General features: G+C 27.9%; 3 protein-coding genes across 6 annotated transcripts; 2 read left to right on the forward strand and 1 right to left on the reverse strand.

The window, feature by feature from the left end:
- Positions 1–7,544, forward strand: LOC126838599 (protein N-lysine methyltransferase METTL21D-like). 4 transcript variants are annotated; one of them, XM_050573135.1, is made up of 4 exons: positions 1–717; positions 815–1,945; positions 3,350–3,530; positions 3,607–3,911. In XM_050573135.1, exons 2-4 carry the CDS (start codon positions 1,653–1,655, stop codon positions 3,826–3,828), a joined length of 696 nt encoding a protein of 231 aa, XP_050429092.1. In that variant the 5' UTR covers positions 1–717; positions 815–1,652; the 3' UTR covers positions 3,829–3,911. The 4 variants fall into 4 exon arrangements, with proteins under 4 accessions (XP_050429092.1, XP_050429090.1, XP_050429091.1 ...); XM_050573133.1 differs by lacking the exon at positions 3,607–3,911 and adding an exon at positions 7,233–7,544 and having other exon boundaries at positions 13–717; XM_050573134.1 differs by lacking the exons at positions 1–717; positions 3,350–3,530; positions 3,607–3,911 and adding exons at positions 6,987–7,164; positions 7,233–7,535 and having other exon boundaries at positions 898–1,945.
- Positions 7,265–9,443, reverse strand: LOC126838596 (ER membrane protein complex subunit 2-like). The gene is made up of 8 exons (XM_050573131.1): positions 9,275–9,443; positions 9,097–9,210; positions 8,764–8,914; positions 8,550–8,693; positions 8,325–8,481; positions 7,938–8,033; positions 7,648–7,751; positions 7,265–7,589 (listed from the first exon to the last, which is right to left on the reverse strand). Exons 1-8 carry the CDS (start codon positions 9,288–9,290, stop codon positions 7,508–7,510), a joined length of 864 nt encoding a protein of 287 aa, XP_050429088.1. The 5' UTR covers positions 9,291–9,443; the 3' UTR covers positions 7,265–7,507.
- Positions 9,444–9,764: 321 nt separating this feature from the next.
- Positions 9,765–12,960, forward strand: LOC126838593 (cell cycle checkpoint control protein RAD9A). The gene is made up of 6 exons (XM_050573127.1): positions 9,765–10,048; positions 10,181–10,392; positions 10,766–10,927; positions 11,667–11,820; positions 11,894–12,065; positions 12,139–12,960. The coding sequence occupies exons 1-6, from the start codon at positions 10,015–10,017 to the stop codon at positions 12,701–12,703; spliced, it is 1,299 nt and encodes a 432-aa protein (XP_050429084.1). The 5' UTR covers positions 9,765–10,014; the 3' UTR covers positions 12,704–12,960.
- The last annotated feature ends 3,059 nt before the right edge of the window (positions 12,961–16,019 follow it).

Here is a 16,019-nt window from a genome sequence, read left to right on the forward strand (position 1 = left end):
AAGGGGTACCAACGTGTACAATATTTATATAAAATGTACGGTTATTATTCATGTATGTTGTGCGGCCAGTATTGTTTATTAAAAGGCGATAATTTGTACACTTCATAACCAATGCATAATGGTTTCGAATATTTTTATATTCACTCTTGTGACCTATCGCTAGGTATCTCCCGTATTAGGTATTAGGTTCATGAAAAAACGACTTATGTGAACTTTTTTTGGTTTTTATCATACAATCACATATTGACACATCTGTGTATACAAATCCTAAAAAAGTGTATCTGATTCGAGAATACCGTCAACTTGTGTGTTAACCTTCGTAGTATAACCATCGATTTTCTAAGCTATTATAAGAAGCACTTACACAAACACAAAAAAAACACCAAATTTTAGTGAAATATTGTACCAAGTTGAAAATGATTTAAAACCAGTAATTTAAAAAAACTGTTCACAATAACATATTTTGACTAGGTACACCACAAATTAGTATTAATTATTTCGATATGTCGTTTATGCAAACAAATTTGAAATGACTCGTGTCAAAAAATTGTAGAAAAATAAGTACATTTTGACTTAAACATACGGTAGTAACCCACAGCATAATAATAACAGTCGAGTTAAACAGAATATTATTATAACAGTTGAATATTCCTGTATGCTATTAGATATGATGAATATCAAGATTGTTCTTTTACTTAGTCTAGCAGCGTATCCTTCGTAAGTATGATTTTTCTATTACTTCTGGTTTGATATATGCATAAAAAATGTTTTTAGTGTGTAATTTATACATTGAAAATAAACGTTTATTTTTCAGGTCTGGTAAACATTTATCTTGGGAATTAGTAATTACGTAAAATTTAGTTATTGATTAGAAAAAATATATATGTATCTGCATATTTGATATTTTTGAGCATATATTTGCCTATAATTATTATTTCTAGATTTAATTGCATGTTGTAAGTAAAATATTAATACAAACGTTTCATTTTATTATTAACCTTTATTGTGTTTACGAATATGAGCACTGAACTCAATATTAAGATCAAAATTTCTAAAATATTTGTCATTGTTCTTTTAAATTTCAAAACATCACCAAAATAATTGTAATTTAATGTTATCCTGATGTATATAATACCTTTTCAAATATTTAAGGGGAACGGAAGCACTATTTATTAAGGGGCAAAGGATAGGCAATCCTTTTTGACAAAAATTGATCTAATAGCCATGTTTCATATGTCTACTAATTTCAAGGCGAACACATATTACAATATTCTAATTATAATACTTTTAAAGTTATTTTTCTCCGAGTTATGACGAAAGTTTGATAAAAAACCACTCATAGAAATCATTTTCTGGAGTATCTATTGGATAGATTTCAAGTTTTTTTTTAGCTTACTATTTTTTCAATGGTGGCTAAAAGGCCGATTTTTGATTTAGCGATTAAAAAAGTAGTTGGATGTAATAGAAAAAACTTTAAAAAAATAAAAATAAAAATGCTTATAAATGTTTATGATATGAAAATTAAAAATCGGCATTTTAGCCTCCATAGAGAAGATATAACACTTCAGAAAGTGACTCCGCGTTTTAGTTTTAATATGTAAGAAAAATTACGCTTTCCGTTCCCCTTAACCTATGTAAATGTTATTTAAATTATGGCATATCAGCTATTTGAAAACTTTAGACTATATTATGTAATATTTTTAAATATGACGTGCTCTTTAGCTTTTTTAAGGAGTTTTGATTTGGAATCGATAAATGTCACTCTAAAGTTTGAACAGAACGTAGGTGAGTGTGAAGTCAATTGTGTGGTATGGGATGCGGCTTTAGTGCTCGCCAAGTATTTAGAAATATTGTACGAAAAACAAAATACAATTTTTGCCTCTAAGCGAGTCTTAGAGCTAGGAGCAGGATTAGGATGTGTCGGGATTACAGCTGCGTGTTTTGGGTAAATGAAATCGCACGTTATTATACTAATATAATTTAAATACCTATGTGTTAATCAAAAGCTATCATGAAATAATATTTTATTTTTATGTGATAAACCCAATTTGCAGTAAAAGGTACATAACTTAATCATTCAGAAATAAAACATCCTTATTGGTTAAGTGCCTGTATCAAAAGATTCGCAAGTTTCACGTATAAATTAGAATAATTCTGGAATTAGGATTAAAAAAGGCAAATTAATAACTAGCCGAACAAAAAGTAGTCTTTAAAAAACCTCATGTTACTTTAACTAAAAATACAATAAAAAAATAAAGTTTTTCAGCCGAATCTGCAACCACGAAAGATCATTTACATGTCTCGTTGAAGTACCGAGATAAATTTAGAGTAGTGGTGGAATTATAAATTATGATATAGTATATTACGAAGCAGTAACAAGCTAGTATATTAAAACATCAAGTTACTGGCTAATATTGTTGTGTTTAATATTTGGCTTAAAACAATTCATAGAGAATTTGGGCCCTTAAACTGTTTGAATTTTTTATTTAGTTCTAATTTAAACGTTGAACGTACAACATTTCTTTTATCTCTTATATCTTTCCCTATCCCCAACCCACTAGCTCCCATCCCCTATCACTCACCCCTATCTTGTTACCTGTTATCTCTTATCAGATAACAGCGTAACGCTTTTTTTGGTAACACTTTTTGACATTTTTCGGTTATGTGCCAGAGCTAAATACTGTCTTACATTCTTTATTTTTTGTGTTAATTTAAAATACTGATAATGTTTTTTTGATCGGTAGTAGTTTGGATTTTGATTTAGTAATGGTTATCCGATTGGGAAATCGGTTTTAGGCCCTAGATAGTTGTGTAATATAAACAAATTACGTTCATATTTTATGTACGTTCTACATTAACATTCTCAGGCATATGTAGCATACTTAATAAATAATAAATATTAATAATTACTATCATATCCTACAATTCTGGTAGGTTATGATATATTTTTTGATAGATATTTACAAATGAATTTCAAAATTTAGAATTGATTATAAATTTGCCTTTTGATTGAATATTCTAACTTAAAGCTCTATAGCCTCTGAAAAAGCGAAGTTTGGATAACCTTCAAGATGGCTCTTGAATAGAAGGGTAAATGTAAGAAACGGTAAAATAAGTTGCAAATTGCAATAAATCGTTTTTTATTTATTTATCAATGATTTTTATTATCTACATTTTTTAAATAACACAATATTGATAATATACAAAAATATACAAAAGTGTTTTCTCTATGTTTACTTTAATTTGGTAAATATGAACTTGAAAATAGATTATTATTGTGTTTGATGTTTTGTGGACATTAAATTTTATAACAACTGACACTGAATAAATCCACATGTAATTTTTACAGGGGAGATGTTATTTTAACAGATTTACCACAAAACTTACCACTATTACAATATAGTATTGTACAAAATGAACTTCATATTATTAAAGGCAGTGCAAAAGCAGAAGCTTTAGAATGGGGCACTAAATTACAAGCGGAACCTTTTGATATTTTGTTAATGGCCGATTGTATTTATTATACTGACGTAAATAATATATTAAGTACATTTATTTATTAAATCTATTTATACATGATGTTTGTTTGAATGCCTATTTATGTAGGGTTTAGATGATTTAGTGAAAACAATAGTGGATTCGACAACACCAGAAACTTTAATTTTAATTAGTCAAGAGATTAGAGATACGGACAAAAATAGTTGGGTAATATTTATAAACAAATTGAGTAAATATTTTACACTATCATACATACCAGAAGATGAACAACATCCCCTTTATAGAAGTTTCGACATACTTATAGTAAATCCAAAGAAAATAAGTTTGTGAAATACAAATATACATAATGATAATAACCATAACCTATAAAATAATACTTAGTATAAACTTAAATGCAATGATCCCATTAATTTTTCTAGCAAATACATTGTTTTTTTTTTTGTTCAATTGTTTTTTCTCGTTAAAATAAAATAAAATATTGTTATCTATTAAAAATGCATTTGGAAAGTTTTTATTATCTGTACATATGTTCAATTCGTAATAACGAAAAAGTTGAAAAAGTCATAGAAATATGTTGGTACTTGGTCCGATTTCAGTTATGTAATGAGTCGAAATTTTGTCTGGGTTTTTGGTCTAAAACGTAAAAAAAAAAACAAACCGCATGCAATCCCTTTAATTTCAACGCATGGTGTACATCTCGTCTGGGAGACGCGACGCATACGCAACGATTGAACGATCGATATATTTTAGTCTACCACTGTTTGGGCACTGTTCAAATGTTTTAATAATTAAGAGTTATGTGTTCGATTCATTTAACTGGTCCGTTTGGCGTTGTTAATAATGTTTTTCTGCATTTATCACACTAGGTATCTTGAAAAGTAAATGATGGAACACCTTTTCAAAGACGATGTCTGATTTTCCCCAAACAGGTGATTCTATCAATACAGAATTTGTATAAGCTTGGTAATGGTCTGAAAAGAAATAAGTTATCTGACAATTGTATATTTTTAGAGATATCAGCACCGAGTGTTACCGCGGTTGTATTTTTTTTTCATTTAGCTTATCTTCTAATACATCGATGTTCAAGAATTTATATTTATCGGATTTACAGTAGTATTCTTTTGAAGCTCTTATTAAAGAAAATTAACTAATACTATACACCCAGTAAAACTACTGCGAAACATCCCTGCTGTGGGATTTCTCGTGTAACCATTTTTTTTGTCTCAATAACGAGAACATAATTTCCAACGAGTCTTGGTTCAATCTATTGCACAATATTAAAATGCCTTGATTTTGTGGTAAACAATTTACCATATCTAGCCATTCGGACTCGTATAATTGCAATATCGCTGTTGATGACTACTCCATACCAGTAAAACACAACGGAAACTTTTGGGTAAAAAATGAAGCATTAGATAGAATCAAAAAGGCAAAATATTTCTCTACTGTACTTAAAAATATAACCGTAGTGCTACCCTTGATTGAAATATACAAGGTTATTGCACATATACCACCCCTTCTTCATAAAATATTGGATGATAAAAACAAATATGTCAGTGTTGTCTACCCTATCAAAATCAAGTATATAAGTTAACAGTACAAAATATAGTAATAGTAAAGTAGAACCTGTATATTTCAACAATGACGCTAACTAACGATTCCCGACAATTAATTGGCCATCGAAAAATAGCCCAGTGGACCATCTATTGTATTTATAATCAATGTTTGTATGTTCATTATCATATTAATAATTGATAACAGCTCGTATTGAATACCGTTATAGTGTTATCATTATTATTACTGTCGTTTTAAATTTTTACTGGGTCATAACTCATCACTCATCATTATTACTTTTGTGTTTGGTCGAGTCGTATCCATTTTGCAATTAATTTTCTTATAGTTCAAACTACATGTAATAGTTTTAATTATGTGCTCATTAGAGTATTTTAGGGATTTTGATTTGGAATCGATGGATATCACTTTAAAGTTTCGACAGCAAGAATATGGTGATGTCAATTGTGTGGTATGGGATGCGGCTTTAGTGCTCGCCAAGTATTTAGAAACATTGTACGTCAAACAATATACATTTTTTGTCTCTAAGCGAGTCTTAGAGCTAGGAGCAGGATTAGGATGTGTCGGGATTACAGCTGCGTGTTTTGGGTAAATGAAATCGCAAGTTATTATACTCATATAATTTAAGTACCTATGTGTTAATCAAGAGCTATTATAAAATAACATTATTTTTATTTAAAATAATTTTATGATAAACCCAATTGTTAACTCTTAGCAATATATCATTTAGAAAAATAAAACATCCGTATAGGTTAAGCGCCTGCATCAAAAGATTGGTGCAGATGGTAAGTTTCATATATAAATTAGAAGAATTTAGGAATTAGTATTAAAAAAGGCAAATTATACCTGGTGGAACACAGGGTAGTCTTGAAATTAACCTTAGGCATGATATTATTTCAACTTACAATTTAAAACAAAATTTTCCGTATTTATTATTAAAAAATGTTATCAACATAATTATTATGAGTAAAAAATTATTTTATAAAAATTTTTTACAGACTATTAATGGTAAAATAAAAGAACTGGGAAGAAGTCCAAGTTGTAGTTTAACATAAAAAATCATCCATCTCGTGTATTCAAATAATATTTTCACATGCAATAACAAAATAATAGAAACCAATAAGAGATAACACTCTTCATCCTATTAAAATAACTCAATGTGTGATAGTATTGACTATATATTTCGATTGAATCTATTATCAATTCTTTTTTTATAAAAAGTGTTATTCATCTTTGTTTTTATTTAATATATTGTTTTTACATTCTTTATTATTGTGTTTCAACTTTCAATACGGATAATAATATTTTTTAGATTCGGTATTAGTTTGGATTTAGATTTTGTAAAGGTTAACCAATTTTGAAATGGGTTATAACCCCTGAAAGTTGTTAATTCATAAACAAATAAAATCCATTTTTCAAGTATTTTCTTGTACATTAACTTTCTTAGCCATAAGTAGCATACTTAATAAACAATAAATATTAGTATTAAATTGCTATCATATCCTACAATTATAGTAGTAGTATTAATAGATGTTAGCAAATTAAATTCAAAATTTGGAATTGATTAAAAATTTGCCCTTTGAGTGATTCTTCTAGCTTGAAAAAGTAAAGTTTATGCCTTATACAACTTTCAAGTTTGCTCAATTGTGTATATTAGAAGGGTAAATGTAAGCAACGGTAAAAGGAAAATAATTTGCAAATTGCAATAAATCATTTTGTTTATTTCTCAATTATTTTTATTATTTACTTATTTTAATAACATAATTTTGATAATATACGCTATTGTTGTCTTTTATATATTTACTTTAATTTGGTAAATATCAACATGAAAATAGACAATTATGGTGTTTGATAATTTGTGGAAATTTAATTTTATAACAACCGACACTAAATAAATCCACATGTAATTTTTACAGGGGAGATGTTATTTTAACAGATTTATCACAAAACTTACAACAACTACAGTGTAATATTGATGAAAATAAACTTCATATTAAAGGCAATGCAAAAGCAGATGCATTAAAATGGGGCAATAAGTTACAAGCAGAACCTTTTGATATTTTGTTAATGGCTGATTGTATATACTATATTGAAGTAAATAGTATATAACACAAATTAATTTATTAAAATTATAATGTTTTTTTGAATGCATATTTATGTAGGTTATAGAAGATTTAGTGAAAACAATGGTAGATTCGACAACACCGGAAACTTTAATTTTAATTAGTCAAGAGATTAGAGATACGGACAAACAAAAAACAAGTTGGGAAATGTTTACTAACACATTGATTAAATATTTTACAATATCATACATACCAGAAGATGAACAACATCCCATTTATAGAAGTTCCGACATACTTTTAATAAATGCAAAGAAAAAATGTTTGTGAAATACAAATATAAATAAAGATAATAACCATAACCTATTAAATAATATTTAGTTTAAACTTAAATGCAATGATCCCATTAATGTTTCTAGCACATACAATTGGTTTTTTTTGTTCAATTGTTTTTTTTCACTAAAAAAAAAAAAATACTGTTAGTCATTAAAAAATGCAATCAGTAACTCATTATTACCTGTACATATGTTCTATTCGTTTTAACGATAGTGTTGCAACTTTTTTTAATGTAGTTTTCTTTGACTGAGTGGTCTTTTGAAAACCAATTAAACTACGCGCAGTCTAAAAACAAAAAAATGTGTGATACTCTTACTACTTATAATATTATTAGCATCAGTACAAAATAGAAGTATCTAAGAAAATCATCAGTATTCAAGGACGGTTTTGATAAAAAAAACAAAATTATAATTTTACTTTGACGTCTTCTACACAAGCTTTTAATTTAAATAATTTGTAGTTAACACTTACTAAATATAAGCCATATAATGCTCTGATGTTATTTGGATTGAGAAGAATTGCATATGAATAATGAGCACGAGCTAGCTCTAAATTGTCAACGCCTCCCTGAAACATGAATAATGTGAATAGAAAATTTTGATGATAATACGTGCATAAAGTATTGGATGCAAACAGAGATATTATAAACAATAAACTATTTTATATAACCAATATTTGTGGACGCAAATTATAATACATTCTAAATCTTCTATTGTCATAATACAGAACAGTTATATCTAAATATTCTTATGTAACTTTTTTAACAGAAAATTTGTTTGGTACGTGTATTCTTTCTTAGCACTGAATATAATATAATGTGTCGCATAAAAAAAAAAAATATATTTATGTAATGCATACATGTGTGTAACGAATATCAGCATGACGTTGATGATATAAATGATTCTGAGAATTGTGTAAAATCATTTCTTCCATACAGTACGCTGATTTTGCATATTCCCCTTCTAAAAGATACAAATTACTTAATTCTTGCCAACCTTCTTGATCAACCATAAATCTATAATATTTTATGTTAATTACTACACAATAGTTTGTTAATTTAATTATTTTAGAATAAATTCTTACTTTTTTAAATAATCGACAAGTTCTTTGATGGCTTCACTAATTTGACATTTTGCTTTTAATACGGCAACTTTATGTTTCCTAGTCTGAGCATTGGTCTCATCAGCTTTAATTAATTTATCAAGGGCTTCTAATGCTTCATCGTACCTATATGGTAAATATATTTATTATACCTACTCTATACAGTTATACTATTTTATCAACACAATATGATTACTTTTCCTCAGCTTGCAGAATGGTTACAGCCAATCTACGTACTCTATGGCTGTCAGGAAACTTTTTTAATAGCATTTGCAAACATGATTTGGCAACATCGATACGATTACAGTCACATGCAGCAATTAAAACTTGTTCCAAAATTAGGTAACCTACAATTGAAGAAAAAAAAAATTTACTTGTTTATGATTATAAAGGTTTGCTTTATTTCTTATAAACTAAATAAAATGTCTTCCTAGTCACTTTTTTATTTTATTATCACAACTTTATCTGTAAACCGGTTACACGATAGTTAGGACTTAGGGTGTGCCTCAATACTTGAAAAATAACTTACGATCATTTCCTAGGTGTTTAATTTTGTGTTTTAGTGACGAGTCCCAAATATCCAATACTTCTTTACTCTTACGTTCATTGTCTTCGCGATATTTTTTAAGTTTCTCTTGAGCTTCTACAAATAAAATATTTCCTAAATTGACAGTTCAATATTTAAGGTAGTGTTAGTAATAACTCACCACTAAGATTAACCATGGTGATTAACACACGAGGAATGTAACAAAATATAAAATTATATAAAAGACTAGAGAAAAACAAACCTCAATTAATTAAGAATATCGTTGTAATAATTGGAAAAAGTTAACAAATTAAAATTTTTCGACAGTCGACCAGAAAATAGGGAATGATAATTGATAATTCTGTGTTTTGCTGGTTACGTGATTAATTGATAAGAGTACAGTGTGTCTATATGACAATATATTTTAATTTCTTTTATCCTTAAGTTGCACTTTCCCGGTTATTTTACATATTATATATTTTACAGTTTAAATTGTATAATTAATCTAGTACAATATTGATAATTTTCTATTTAGAACATAGGCTCCAATATAAGTACGTAATAAATTTAATTTCAATCATGAAACTTGTTACTGTAGTCTTATCACGTTATTTTTGTGATAAGAGCTGTGATAGTACATTTTTTAAAAGTGTATTTGGGAATTGGTTCAAACTTCAAGATAAACGGCAGATGTTTCATATATTTTAAATTTTTCTGTCGATTGTTAATATGAAAGTAATAACCAAAAAATCACTAATATTTTAATAAAATATACTAAAAAAAAAGTACTTTTTTCGTCTGTTATTGTTACACAGATGTGTATTTAACGTACAAATTAGTAACAAAATGCCAAGAAGACAAATCAAACGTTATTCCGACTTTTAACTAGAATGTATTGCTGATGTTGCATTAACAGTTGCAATGAAGTGTGTTATACCAAAACAAAATTTAAAAAGTATGAGCAATTTAAAAAATGTCATTAAGCATTTTTATTTGTAGAAGTATTGTTGATTTTAGACCTAATTTATTTATAATATTTTAGCAGTGATTTATGCCATCATATGATTTAAAAATGTTTTTATTTCAGTCTTATCACGGGCCTTGAATACAATGTGCCGTATTGGTGAAGATTTATATATAGAGCCAAATTCAACTCAACTAATATTTCATACGACCAATAGTTGGCATACGGTTTATGCATGGTTCACATTTGATTCAACATTTTTCTCCAGTTACTATTTTACTCAGGAGGACGAGCAAAACAGTGAAAGTTCTTTAAAATGCAAAATATCACTCAAGGTAACAACATATGAGTCGATTAGTTGTATAATACAGTATGTCTGGATGAGTAACAATAAAATATTGGTATAAGATTAGAAAGGTTCATTAGACAGCTCTCACTGTCGTCAGTTTGACACTTGGTCAGGAGGTCCAGTTTACTACCGTCTAGTGAAAAGAACCGCCATTCGTCTTTGAACCAAATTCCTCAAGAAACTATCTAATGATGGCAGCATTGGGCTTTTAAGATATGTTAAGCTACCTAATGAAAAAATTAGTTTCAATTAAGATTGGACCTACCTATTTTTAGAACTAGTCAATTCATAGGGGATTAATAACTAATGTAAAATGTAAAATTACATAAAATATAACTATATAAGCTTTTTATTTTTAGTCCTGTATTACAATATTTAAATCTCCTCATCTTGCTCGTTGCTTGGAATCATGCCATATGGAAATCAATAGCAATGCGGATAATATAACCATACAGCTACGTTATTCTAATTTTTGTATCAAAACACATTTAATTCCAGTACTAGAATACTCAGCATTACAAGCAAGTTATATTATAATAATTGTATTATGTATTACTAAATAATATACTTGTATGTATTTTTTTTTTTGGATGGATAATCAAAGGGTTGGTTTCACAATAATGTGTGCGTGTGTTTTGTTTTAAAAATTAAAGGGCTTCTTGACAGGTTCCTTCAAAACTTGTATTCAACATTTTATTTCGAGAAGGTCTTTAGAAATATCACATGAATTAAATGGTTAAAAAATTCAGAAATTCAAACTTTCCTATTTGTTTGAACGGCAGTTGAATTTCTTTGTTAAAGGGGTAAATTTTAAACATTTAATCGAAAGTATTACAATGATAAAATGTGTATCTTCAATAGACAATTTTTTTTTTTTTGATGAAAATAAATATTAAGTTGTTCTAGTTATAAAATTTAAACTAATTTTTCTCCAAGTTATGGTGAAAGTTTGATAAAAAAATAACTTCCGTTGAAATCATTTTCCGGTGTATCTATTGGACGGAATAATTTAAAAAAATTTTTATGTGAAGCTTACTATTTTCTCTATAAGGGCTAAAAGGCTAATTTTTTATTTAGCTATCTGAAAATTCGTTAGATTTATTAGAAAATACCATACTATTAAATTAAAAATATAGTTAAAAAAGTTGGCGTTGATCCTAATATTTAATATTTATATTTATAGATGTATAGATGTTATTAATGATAAGTCTGTGTCGTGTTATTAGCCGTAACTTTTCTTATAAAATGAGTATTTTACAGGTTAACCAAAATGTTGAATCATCTTACATGTTATGCATAGATTCTAAAGTGCTATCAGCTGCTGTTAAACATTTTCAAAATAATGAAACTGACATTACAATGGAAGTAACTTCTGAAAAAGTATTGTTGAGAAGCCACCCAGAATCTTGCAGAGGTAATAATTGAATCTAAAGCTAACAGTGCATTTCAAATTAAACATTTATCTATGCTTTTGTTTTTAATTTCAGATCTTAGAAAAATGTTGAGGACTGAATTAAGCTTACAATCTTCAGAATTTGAAATTTACGACGTTGGCGATGGAAACTGTGTGACATTTTGCCTGAAAGAAGTACGACCATTATTAGCTTTTGCTGAACACATTTCTTTGCCAATGTCTATTCGTTTCAGTTCTCCAGGAATGTGAGTTGTATTTGATTGTTTTAAAATTTTGATTGAAAATTAACTGGCATCACTTTGCTACATTTCATTTCAGGCCAATGGTATTTGGACTTAAAAATGGATTAACATTTGAAGGTCAATATATTTTATCAACAATGACTGATAACAATGCGCTCTCCGGAAATGCCGAATCATTACCTTTACGATTGAACATAAACACAATTGAAAACACTCAGAGTAGCGATGGACGTCACGGAAACAATGTGCACAACAATCCCCAAACGGCGTCGGCTAACTCGTGCTTACGCACACCAATGCGAGTCCAAGTAGAGTACCCAGATAGTATATCGAGGAAGCGTCGAATTCAATCCAGTAGTGAACAACCTTCAAAAAAATTCAACCAAAGTTCAACGTCTGTAATTGAACAATTTAGACAAGATTGTTGCATGGAAGACGATGATATTTTATCTCAAGTCGTTGATTTTCCGACAAATGATGTACCTAGCACGACTGGTATAAATGAAGAAAATCTGACTCTTGGTCTGTCCGATACAGGCCATGTATTTGCAAGGTGCTTAACATTACCAGTGCAAAAATCGCCGAAAAAAGGAAAAGTAATAGTTTATGATTCGGATGGACTTGTAAGTGATTCTGAGTAAAGTATTTTAAGTGTATTATAATTTAAATAAAAATTTATTTAGTATGTTAAACAATTCTTTGTTATTCTTTGGTTACTTATACAAAAAAGTTTTTTGTTCCTCTTGTATGTAATAATGATATTTTTGTAAAGAAAAAAAATAGTATAACGCTATGCTTAAATTGTATATTGTTTGATGTTTAAATTACTTTATTTTTATAAGTAAAAAGTCAATGTTAAATTATAAACTATTTGAAATTATTGTGTTGAAACTTGTAAAGACTGTGTATTGTAAAGAATAAATTATGAATTTTTATGTAATTAATTAGTTGTGAAAATTTCAAAAATTGATTTAAGGTTAATATATTTTTTGTTTTAAGAATGAGAATGACAATATCAAGAAATATTGTAATTATCGTAATAACAATAACGTTATTGGTATTGAAAATGTCATTGTTATATTGTTTTAAAACATTATTTTGTACTCCAATCCACCCAAATATTTCTCTTGTAGTTTAATAATTTTGTTTAAAAGAAATAGAGAATATTATTTAAATCTGACGATTAACTCAGCTAACATAACTTGAACAGCTAAGACCAAAAAATGTGAAATTATATTCAAATATTTTATTGTAAAAAAAAAAACCATTTGAGAAGTGCAATGTTACAACGGGTATAAATGTTAAATACTATTATATTGATACAATTATTAAATAGGAATGTAAGTCCTATCATTGATCATAAATATTAATAGTATTTATAATCAATGGTCCTGTATTATATTATGCTACTATTGCGCAAGTTATCTTAGAAAAAATATTCGTCCTTACATCAGTTGATTGTTACATTAATTATCATTATTGTTTTTATGTTTTTTTTGAAACGCTCCGATTTTTTTTAGCAGTAGGTTTCAGTTATTAATATTGTGACTTTCCGGCAAAATATTATCAATACCATTTCCTATAGGCTATATTGTCCTATCAAAGGTCCGAAAAAAGATCGGAGCAAACAACAAATTTCACTCTCTAACTAAAAAAAAAATTGTTTTCAAAACGAATTATGTTTTTTATAAATAGATAAAATTATAACCGAGTTATTCTCCAAGGAACAAATAGAATATATTTCTTATTTATTTTCATTGTTTTTAACTGCCTATATATTGTTCCGCAATTATTAATAATAACGTTAATGAATAAACGTACAAACTGAACAAACGGAACAACTAAAATTTTATCGTTTCCGTTCCTAGCCGTTTGATACGGCTAAAACGTTTTTAATTAGGTACATATATTATTTCGCAACAATTTGAGGAAATCAATAAAAAACGTTTACAACCCCTGGATCCTGATAATAAATTCTAAAATTTGTTCAATTCGAGAATTAAATGAGATATTTGTTTTTCATTTAAAAATTCTAACTTGAAAACTAACATTCTTGCAATTTACAAAAATATTTTTAAAACTGAAGTATTAAACTTTTTAAAATCAATCTCTTGGTATTCCGATTCCACGATTAAAATTGGTTTTATTAAGTTACAACTTACAGCCCGTTGAAACTAATAAAACCGATTAACTTAATAACTTGCTAAAAAAAATTGTATTGCGAAATATCAAAAGAAAGATTTAGAAGAAATGTCAAGTGAGAAATTAGAAAAGTGTCATAAAAAGTATTTTTATCAGAACGAAAAAAATTTTGATTAATTTTCAAGTTAAAATATTTTAATGTGAGATTAAAATTTATCATGTTATTCAAATGAAAAAAAAAATCTTTAGGAAGTACTAAGAGTTGAGCAAGATCAAGTAATCTGAAATTTTAGAGAATTCTTATTTAAATAGGCTATTATTGATTGGAGGCATAACAAAAACATTTTTTTACACAGATACAGCACCTATATGTAATATTTTTACAATATCATATATGAGGTAATTATTGAAAATGGAGTTCGTATTTCAGTAAATATATATCATATGAATAAATAATGACAGTTTTGTAATCAGAAGAAAAAATTGCCGAACCTAAACACACATGTTGGTTAGCGGGCACAAATGCGTCCACAGGGTGGCCACCGAGGGTTTACCAAGTCCCTATTGTACGATATGTAAATATAATAGATACTCAACCGAACATTATAGTTTGATAGCATAATGGATATATACAGAAATTAAAATAATATGACAAGTGGAAACCTAAAGTGATCGATAACATAATACAGAATATCAGTTATAGCTAACGTTTTTTTTTTTTTGAATTATAATTGAATACAAGGCAAGACGTTGTCGTCTCTTTTTTAATATCGCCGAGTTCTTTATTTTGTTTTCATGAATGTTCTTTCAAGGTATATTGCAAATTATACAGCCCAGTGCTTCCCGGGTGCGAGTCAAAGTTTATTGGATATTCGATTACTTTCCGAATCTCACAAAGACACAGACCAGATATCATAAGAATTAGCGTGCATTTGTATATTCGTCTCTGGTTAGTCTTGTACAATATTACATTACATAATACATATGAATGTACAAAGCATTCTTTGTAGACCGTTCACGACACACAGCAAAAGAATACCGATGTGACCCAACGATAAACATAATATAATCATTGATTTAAGAATGTTCTAAAATGGTCAATGGTATAACAAAGCCCACCAGTACACCAGTTTGGTAAAAAATAAAACTCAAAAAGAATTTTCATCTATCTCAAAATATGTTTTTCATTATGTCATTGCCATTTCGTCCATTTCTAACCTTTCTATTAACTATTATTATCCATTATTGCTAGTAATGGCAACGGAAAATATTCTAATAGGTTAAAGATATAACAAAGAAAATGATTTGAAATTCCTTTAACGTTGGCATTTTGTACGCCTTGTATAGTAATTATTCAATAACCATAAAATATTATTTAAATACCTTTCGTCATTACTTATACGTGTTAAATTTAACGTTTTACATTAATTAACACCGACATTAAAACCTACCTACTACCCGGCTATAGTTCATTGACATATTTTTGACATTTTGGCCTATGCTATTCAAATAGGCGGCCTCGTGCTTAAACATGCGTTTCGTTCCACTCAGCAAAGATCAAGATAATTACGAGAAATATAAATAATGTATAATTGTGTAATAATTATACATTAACACGTTGAATGTAGGTATGTATATTTATTTTATTATTCGGTAATAATAATAATAAGCCTATAAAGTTAGTTTGTTATTAAATTTTGTTGTTTGTCAAAGAAGAACATCTTAATGAACAAAAAATCAAATGTATTAGTTTGGCACTGTCATAGTTAAAGCGTTTGTGTACGCCTCAGTACAAGTGTCGAATAAAATATATTA

The sequence above is a fragment of the Adelges cooleyi genome, unplaced genomic scaffold (assembly GCF_023614345.1).
Source record: "Adelges cooleyi isolate 19-005CV unplaced genomic scaffold, UGA_ACOO_1.1 ACOO_flye_CR_arks_rails_tigmint_CR_PRNA_30, whole genome shotgun sequence".
In the NCBI taxonomy this organism is placed as follows: domain Eukaryota; kingdom Metazoa; phylum Arthropoda; class Insecta; order Hemiptera; family Adelgidae; genus Adelges; species Adelges cooleyi.